Source organism: Sapajus apella, unplaced genomic scaffold (assembly GCF_009761245.1).
Source record: "Sapajus apella isolate SASKATOON/1434 unplaced genomic scaffold, GSC_monkey_1.0 scaffold81, whole genome shotgun sequence".
Classification (NCBI taxonomy): domain Eukaryota; kingdom Metazoa; phylum Chordata; class Mammalia; order Primates; family Cebidae; genus Sapajus; species Sapajus apella.
The window spans coordinates 3225882-3235539 of NW_022437021.1; the positions used below are offsets into that span (position 1 = coordinate 3225882).

The following is a 9658-nucleotide window of genomic DNA, read 5'->3' on the forward strand; positions in this document are numbered from 1 at the left end:
AGGCATGTTTGTCCCAGGCCTGTAGGAAAATGCTGGCAAGACTGAATGCAGAGATCCAAGTGTCTGCGCTGCACCAAAGCCACCGAACTGGAGTAGTGGCATGCCCAAGACCTGGAGAGCATGTGGGAGATGTAGCTCTGTGCAGGCATAAGTACTGGCCCTCAAAGCCAGGGCTAGCCTGCCCGCATGCTACAGAGAGGCAGGACACTCTTCCTGATTCCCAACCCAGTCTTACTACTACAGGAACACTATTAACAAGATCTAAATGATGATAAACTGGGGAAGATATGATATGGCTTGGCCTTGTTCCTGACTCATATTGACTTCTGTTAACGTTACCGGAATTCTACTTGCTCGGTTTCTTAATAGTTCAGGTTAGATCAAACACATTCCAGAGTCAGAATTCAGCACTCTAAAGCATTGACACAGAGAACTGGATTGGAGATGTGGTCTGCCAGACCACCTAATATTTTGAAACATATTCCAAAGACCCAAAAAATTATGGGGAGAAATATAAAGGTTAATGCATGAAAAGTGCCCTCTTAAATCACCAACACTCATCTTCCCAAGATAAAACTTTATTTGAAGCATCAAGCAATATACTGAAAGAAGTATCATGCTCAAGTAATGTTATTTCCATAATTGAACATCTGATACTCTCTGCCCTCTTAAAAAAGCCTGCATAGTGAGCAAAGATGAGTAGCACACATGCTTTTATACATAACCCTATCTATATGGCTCTTGAGAAAGTCTCCTTTTAATTTCTTTCTTCCTTCCTTAAAAAGTTTGTTGGTTTTATCTGGTAAAACTAAGACAAACTAGTTCTTCTACTGAGGATGCACTTTCTCCCAAGTTATTTATGAAATAACGCAGCTGCCTTTTTCTTTAAAGGGGTTCTTGTCTTCTGGAATTCCCTTTACTAGAGGATCCTCTCCAGAACGTTCTTCAATATAGTTCTTTATTTCTTCAGAACATTTAGACACCTAAAATAAAAAAAAAAAAAAAAAAAAAGAATACGTTAGGTTCGGGTTCTTCAAAGTTTGTCCCTACCCTTTAATGAAATTAGTATAATTGAGGATAAGCAGTTTTTAAACATTTTTACATATATATATATATATTTATGTTTATATATATATAATATTTATAGTACATATATAAAATCTGGGGTCTGCACTCTAATATTTTTATTCTATCACTGTATCTATGATACAATTTATGTAAAACATATTTCTTAATGTTGGTCATTGGTCAAATTGAAAAATGTTTGAAATCCACTGCATTAAATAATTCATCTCCAGGAATCTTTTTTCCATTGTGCCTCAATTGACTTCCTTTCTCTGCCAAAATACAATTATGACATGTCTGCAACATTTTAGGAATTAAAATTTAACATGATTTTAATTGTCCATGCTAATGAGCAGGTGTGGTAGTAGATAATCCCCAAATGTTTTGGGGTGTGTTATGCCACAATTCTTACTTACAGGTGTGGGCATGTTCTGAAATTTCACAAAATGATAGAAGCTTTCGAAAAAGCCTGACTCTGGAAAGACTGGAGCTGCCCAAATATTGAAATCTGTGTTGCTCCTCAGAATTTTTTCCTGCTGCATGAGGGCAATGATCATAATAAAAGACTTATCTGAGATTTATTAGGCTTATCTGAGAATAAATTTTTTCTGTCATGGAGAAAAAATTGAATAGTTTCTTCAAAAAGCCTATCTTTAAAAGACAGTTTGCAAGAGTGAGTTAAAAAAAAAAAGAATAAAAACAAAAGAAAAGAAATTAGGGTCTTAATGAAGGCCTGTATTGCTAGTAAGAAATTAAAAGTGAAAATTATAGAACCTTCAGCAAATTTCAGTGGAGGCCTCTGAAAACTGGGCAAACATTTCCACTGAATTAGTAATCTAAATTAGTAACCTCAAAATGTTTTAATGGTTACAACTAAAACATGTTTGCATATGTCTCCCAAAATGAGTATAATTCTTCATAAATAAATATAATTATTTAACTACAAATAAGTGTACTTAACTACAAATAAGTATTTATATTAAATAAATGTAATTATTTGACCATATTTGAATAAGTACTTATTTGCAGTTAAATAATTGTATTCATTTTGGGATACATATGCAAACATGTATCCCAAATAAGTACAGATACTACTTTGTTAATACATCATGTGAAATTATAAAACATAAACTGGAAATTATAAATGGGTGAGGTTTAAAACTAAACAGAAATAGAAATGTTAATATTTTACTTCCATGCCCAAAATTATTATCTTTTGCAAACCGGTGTGGAAGCCTCCGACCTCAAATTGAAAACTAGGTGATACAGTTCTGTGACTTAAAATCAGGCAAAATAAAGTCTTTCAAGTACAATTATATCAGGTAACATTTGCTCTCAATTGTGGCTGACATTCAGAGTGTGTGCCTTTTAAGTGAATTCTCAAAATTGATAATGCACGTGTCTATAACCTAGGGTCTATGATCCCATGTTAATTTCTGAACAAGATTCATGCTTGCTACATTGAATCTTTTCTTACAAGGTTTTTTCCTTAGGTTTCAGAAGAGGTCTGTAACCTCCAAATGTGAGTAATTACTCCTCTGATACATTTCCTTCCATAACCAAGAGGGTATGTTTAATAAATATTTAGCTACAGCCAGAATGCAATTTGCAAATTTTGTCTGGACCTGAGTTGAGGACTGAATACATACCCCAGACTTTAACTATTTATTGACTGAATAATGGACTGGGCACGAGAAGAAGAATGTTTTAGTACTTGCCCTATCACTATCTATCTCTGTGGTGTTAAATGAGGAGCTAGTTACCCTTTGTGGGACTCAAGTTTTTATTAAAGTGAGGGAGATGAATGTTCTCTAAGCCTTCCAATGCTTGCCTAGCAATAATAATGTATAATTCCAAGTGTATAATCAAATATCTATATATTATATTGAGATTTAGATGCCTCTTTCTGTATTTCCTAAGGATACATGTACCCGATGGTTTTTCTTTCTCTGGCATACACTTGCGGTTTCTGGAGATGGGAAGTTGATGCCGCAGGCTGTGTTCTAAAGGGTGAGGCTGGCTAGCAGGGAGAAACTGCTAATGGATGATACAGTTAATTTTTACATAGTTGCATCCACATCCCTGTCCAATAGCTAACCTAAAATTCTGAATAAGTAAAAGATATTTGTCTTTTTTCCTAAATTCTGCACAGTGATACCAAATATTAAGATATTAGAACTTTGTGTAGGCAATGCTATACTTCAGTATATGAAACTCTGTTTAATATGTAACTCCTAAGGTTTATTGTGTGAACATATCTAAGTGGCCAACATTTGCTGTAGTGGGAACTTTGCCATCCATAAAACGAGTCACTTAAGGTTTCAAGAAGTATGCTTATTGGTTGGGTAGCATAACTTCTTTTTTTCCCCATTAAACACACTGGTATTTTTAAAGCTATAAACTCTTAAGACGCTAGAAGGGACATCTCATTATAAAAGCTAGCAAGAGCAGGGATTTGGATGTGAAAGGTTAAATTTGAGAAAAGAAATATGTAAAAAGTAAAACACAAAAATGCCTGTATCTTCTAATCATTGCTCAAGAATAAAAAGACTCTTTCCATTAACAGAATTATTATATTAGAACAGGAAGGCCAGTGAGCATATTATAATGCTTCATTTCCATTGTTTTTTCTTAATTTTTTTTCTAGTGCTGAACCATAATAAATAAGATCAGTTCAAAATTTTGTTGCTGAAGAGGAAAGGTTATCTTTAAACGATATCTAATCAAAGACTTTTCCTAGTCTACAGATTGCCTGATTGAGTTAAAACAGGAAGAGGAATTAGTGTCTAAAGGAAGGTCCTGATGACCAGTAAGAAATTGAAGTAAAACTTACAAAACTCTCAAAACGTTGCAGTGGAGAGTATTGAATACTGGGTCATACGTTCTCACTGAAATGGTAATCTCTATTAGCAGTCTCTAAAACTTTTAAATTGTGATCACTAAAAAAAATTCCATATGCACTTCAGTGTATGTATAATTATTTATAAATAAGCACAGATACAACTGTATTAATCACATACTTATAAAACATAAAGTGAAAATTATAAAAGGATGAGATGTACAAATAAAGAAAAATAGAAATTCTAATATTTTGCCCCTAAGTTCCGGTGGACTGTTCTTTGCATGTCACTGAAGGCCGCTAGTGAAATTCAAAATTAAATAATGTAGTTGTAAGACTTTAAAATATGGTTTTAGAAAATTTCCTTCAAATGTCATCCTTTCTAGTAGTGTAAAAGATCAAAGAACCAAGTAGCGATCCGCTTTTTTCCAACAAATGCGTTTTGAAAACCAGCTGTCTAATGGAAAGCAAGATTTCTTGTCTATTTTTCTCTTCCTAGGCGTCTTAAAAGTTAGGACATTTGGCTTTAAATTCCTTATCAGATCCTTACTCTCTCCTCTACCTCGTACGATTTCCCCACATCAGCTGATAGTCCCCGGGCACTGCCAAAGGGTGGTGAGAAGAGAAGCTAAGGGGGGAAAAATAAACCAAACTATTTGTTTTACTGTAACTAAGCAGGAAAAACCAGACCCTGCTTCATTTCAGAGAAGGAAATATTCCAGGACAGCCAACTTACTTGTTGTCTCTGCAACTTCACTTCTTTGCGAAGCTGCTCAACTTCCATTTTCAGTTTTTCCTTCTCTGGCAAATCTTCGATGTGAAGGGCAGGCATTTTCGCCCCACAGCTGGGCCCGGGCTAGCTCGGGCAGCGGAGCGGCTGGAAGAGCGGCGAAGCTCGGCGCGTTCCGAAATAACAGCGGGTCCTGGCCGCAGCCCACCCGCGCAGAACGTGACCGCAGCCTCGCCGCGGTCCCCAGCTCCCCGAGGGCTCGGCTTCCTCTGGGACGCCCCGTCAGGCGAGAGCGCCCAGCGTCCTAGGACCTGAGAACTCCTTGCCTTTTCCCAAGTCCCCGCAACCCAGGAGGCCTGCCCGGGTGCTAGGTCGGAGTTAAGTTTGAGACTGGGTCCAAGCAGCTTCTTGCTGCTCAATCGCCCCGCAGGGATGCCTATCCTGAGCAGGCCCTGACTCAGTACCTGCCACGCCCGCGGGGGACGGCTGGGCTAGGGCTGCAGGGCTGGGGACAGCAGAAGTTTTACTTTTTGTTTTCCGAGCCCCCACCCCCACCCCTACCCCCCGCCGCCCCTTTTTCGGTTTCCAAGTCACATCCGGGGTTTGTTTGTGAATCAAGGAAAAGAAGGACACTACCCCAGCAGGAAATAACTGGCCTTCACCTCTCCAAGAGTTTAAAAAATATGCTAGATATAGCTTTTCATATATATAGGTTGGTGAAAATTACATATATAGGTTGGTGCATATATAAGTTGGTGCAAAACTAATTGGGATTTTTGCCGCAAGGGCAAAAACTAATTTGTTTTGCACCAACCTAATAAATGCATAGTGGGAAATGGACGCTTAAGAAAAGGCTCAAAAGAAAATGAAGCTCAGCTCTAATCATCGAAATACCCACCAGTGCTCTGCTGATGTGTATCTGCTGATGTGTATCTATCCAGTCTGTTCAAGGCCTAATATGGATTTATACATTTTGGGGGAGGAGGGTGCAACAGGGTGTGATATGGTTTACAAGTTGTGCAGACATTTTCTGTTGTTAAATAATCATCTGCATCCTCAACAGTAGCAGAATTTTTATTTTTTTATTTTTTCGGGGCAATGTTTTGCAGAGTGGCGCATCAAAGGATGATTAAGAGAAGACAGAAGCAGAAATCTTAAAGTTCTTACCAGAAAGACTTTCTCCACTCCCCAACCCCAAGATTTGGGTGACACTTGACACCAAGGATTTTGAATTTCTAGCTCCTGAACCTTCCTGGATGCAGGCAGTAGATTTATTTAGTATTAGTTTCTCCACTTTCTGGAAAGTGATATTTATCTAGCTGCTGCTCTGGAAAGCCAGGAAAAGTATCCGATGTGAAAAATGTTTACATGCAATAAAACTTTCCCTTTAACTATAAAGTTTTGTTAATGGTGCTCAAAAGAATAGAAGAAAAATCAAACATGAATGTAAGAAATCTTCCCAAGCAGTTGGATATTTCTCTTTCTTTCCAGAGGCAACTTCCTGCCTCATAAAGTCAAATGCAAGTGAAGAGTGGAGGCATTAACTGAATATTTCACAGTAGCTGACCCTAGACACCCATGACCATTCCCTGTTTAGGAAGCAGGAGTATTTGTTTGTTCCTAGTTTCTTGCCCGGCTTCACTCGTCCTCAGTGAATAAATTAGAATGAAAATAACAATGAGTCACTTAATGAAAACTCCTGGCTTGTTGTCACAGCTCTGCCACAGGCCATCACTGAAAAAGTCACTTAATTTTTCTGGCTTTTGGTTTTCTAATTTGTAAAATGTGTAATAAAGCAGGGAAGGTGGTCAGTCAGCTGAGCTATGTTGTGTCTCTAAATGTATTTGTATGTCTATATATGATAAGTCACTTTCACAAAGAAAATGTTTAAGAGCTTCACTTTCAATATTTGAAATACAGGGTTTCCCAGTCTCAAAGTAGTTAGATCATCTGCTGAAGTTTACTTGTGAGTAAACAGTGAGATGAGACAAATGTCCATCTCTCTCTTCTGCACTAAATTCATTTTTAAAATTTTCTATTACTTAAATTTAAAAGGTTGGTTAAAAGTACCTTAAATAAATTAGTAAAAGTAATCAATGTGAATGTGGCCTAAATTAAAAGGTACAGCACCTAAGTTAAATAAATTAATGTGTGTTTGTTCTAAGTCATAAAAATAGAATTATTTTGGCTTGGAAACTTCTTTCCCATGAAATCATCAAGTTGCATAGAGGGATAAATATTTATAAGCCCATACTGGTTCTTTAACTTTTCCCATCATATTATGAGATATATTAGAGACAAAATACTTATTAGTCTTCTTTTTTTATTGTTATTAAATAATTTATATTCTAATATCTTAAGTAAATTGATTAAAGTGAATTGCGAAATATTGACATTGCATGATCACACAGCATTCTGAAAAAGGTTTGTTGTTGCTGTTGGATTTTAAATAGTAAAATAATGAGAACACTTTCTTTTAAACAAAAGGATGTATAGTCTCCTTGCCTGAACACTGAATTTACCTTCCAGAGAAGAACCATGTTAAGCAATTTCTCATGTATACTTGCAGAAATAGCCTATCAGCAATATTCAAAAGTTTTGAATAAATTTTAAAAGTTGTTTATCCATGTCCAAATGTTTTGTTTTTACTTACACTTTGCATATTATTGCAATAAAAGTTATTTTACAAGTAGTATGGGTAGAAACCAATCTTTAGTAAAATGCCAGGTGCAACCAGAGATGAACTTTTATGAATTAGCCCACTATCTTTTCACAGGTTCGTAGAAATTAGTCGATAAAAATAAAAGTAACCATTTTCACTTTTAAATTATAAAAGAATAACAACCATGAAATTTTTACTTTGGTATGCAAAAATAGGAAAAACAAGCTTTTGATAATTTTTCTAATTTATTATGTTGTTAAAAATCTATATAAATAAAAATAAACATTGAAGGCAGTTAAACTGGAATTGATTTAATACTAACTTGAACTAAAAAAAGACCAGGATTCTGGCCTTATTTTATCTTGTGACTTTTGCAAGAAACACATTCTTTCTGCTTCTTTATTTGGTATAAGTAAACTAGGTTACCTTTCAAATTCTGCTCTTCTAAAATTTATAGAGTGACTTTTAGAGGCCGAGGCAGGAGAATCACGTGAGACCAAAGGTTCAGGAGTTTGAAAACAGCCTAGACAGCATAATGAGACCCCGTCTCTATAAAACAAACAACAACAACAACAACAAAAATTTAAAAGTGCATGGTGACTGTTAGGCCATTGAAATGATGGTTTCTTTAAAGAAAGTATTTAATACACATTTTACACGCTCTTGGTTCATTTGATATTTGATATCTGTTAAAACAATCACGAGGCAATTTTTAGGAGCTCATTTGTTGCCTGTAACTACCTACCTACATTTTTTTTTTTTTTTTTTTTTTTGAGATGGAGATTTGCTCTTTTTGCCCAGGATGGAGTGCCATGGTGCAATCTCAGCTCACTGCCACCTCTGCCCACCTCCTGGGTTCAAGTGATTCTCCTGGCTCAGCCTCCCAAGTAGCTGGGATTACAAGTGAGAGCCACCATGTCCAGCTATTTTTCTTTTTTTTTTTTAAGTAGAGACAGGGTTTCACGGTGTTGGCCAAGCTGATCTCGAACTCCTGACCTCAGGAAATCCTCCAACCTAGGCCTCCCAAAATGCTGGGATTATAGGCATGAGCCACTACACTGGCCTTAAGATTCCTTTTCTAGATGAAGAGAATGCCAAGTCAAAGGATGATCTATGCCTGATGCTCTGAGTATTTTAGCAACTACTTATAATTCATGATATCAAAATAATTTCTCCGGCCAGGCATGGTGGCTCACATCTGTAATCCCAGCACTTTGGGAGGTTAACGTGGGAGGATCATTTGAGGTCACGAGTTGGAGACCAGCCTGGCCGACATGGCAAAACCCCTTCTCTACTAAAAACACAAAAGAATTAGTAGGGTGTGGTGGTACAGAATTGTTTGAACCCAGGAGCTAGAGGTTGCAGTGGGTTGAGATTGCGCCACTGCACTCCAGCCTGGGCGAGAGAACGAGGCTCTGTCTCAAACGAATAAAATAAAAAATAAAAAAAAAAATTTAAAAATGATTTCTCTTACCAATTTTGTTTCTACACAACTTTAACTTCCATTATATATAATTGATCATTCTCATTACTGAGTTTACTATTTTCCTTATGTTAACACTTTATTTAGGAATTTAGGAAGTTTGATATTAGCTTGGTTTTAAAATCTGGCTAAAATAAAACCAGTCAAAATTAAAATAACAGTAAGGTGTTTTCTTTTCTTTTTTTTTTTTTTTTCCTACTAAAGCTTACACCCACCTGTGTGTGCAAAGTACCTTTAAAGTCCAAGTAGCTCAAATGATATATTGTAGAATCTATAATAGCTAATTCTCATTAATGACACCAGAAAATTTTGTTAAAGAGTCATATGTTAAGGTTGTGTTGGGAGTGGTTTTTGTTGCCTTGTAGTCTTACTTCATCCTCTTTAATCTCGTTACCCCGGCCTTGAAATAACAAATTCTGAGCAAACACTGACAGTTATAGCTCAGTAGCCTGTGGGACAGTCATGACTTCATTTCCACCTTCCTGGACTATCTTTCTCTATACTTCCTTCCTCTGATTTCTCTTTTATTCAAAACCTGCTGACGATCTGTGTTTTAAGCAACAGGAATTGTACTCTACTGTTTACATTGTACAGACAATTTGTTAGTTGATATGACAGTTACAAAGATGAACAGTGCTTCTGGCTTAGGAAATTTCCAATATAGCACTGAAATTAAGACAACCATAGAAATTACAATAAGAGAAAGTAAAGTAATGTTAAATGAATTAAGAGATACACAAAATACTCTTGAGGTAGAATGGGAGAGACAGTCTTATAAGAAGAGCAGGATTTCAAAAGGCTGAAATGGGGTGGAATGGAGGGAGATTTCAGGTGGAGGGATCAGTGTGACCAAATTCCAGCTTGTGGGAAAATGTTGTC

The 9658-nt window shown here is 36.5% G+C and overlaps 1 protein-coding gene across 1 annotated transcript; it reads right to left on the reverse strand.

Annotated features, from left to right (window-relative positions):
• Positions 1–566: 566 nt before the first annotated feature.
• On the reverse strand, positions 567–5167 carry GNG11 (G protein subunit gamma 11). Its single transcript, XM_032252946.1, has 2 exons — positions 4641–5167; positions 567–983 (listed from the first exon to the last, which is right to left on the reverse strand). Exons 1-2 carry the CDS (start codon positions 4734–4736, stop codon positions 858–860), a joined length of 222 nt encoding a protein of 73 aa, XP_032108837.1. The 5' UTR covers positions 4737–5167; the 3' UTR covers positions 567–857.
• Positions 5168–9658: the final 4491 nt, after the last annotated feature.

Bases quoted from the DNA above. Each gene is read 5' to 3' on its own strand.
- GNG11 (XM_032252946.1), bottom strand. From the start codon at position 4,736: ATGCCTGCCCTTCACATCGAAGATTTGCCAGAGAAGGAAAAACTGAAA. The intron at 984-4,640 runs GTAAGTTGGCTG...TTTTTATTTTAG, and splicing joins TGAAGTTGCAGAGACAACAA to GTGTCTAAATGTTCTGAAGA.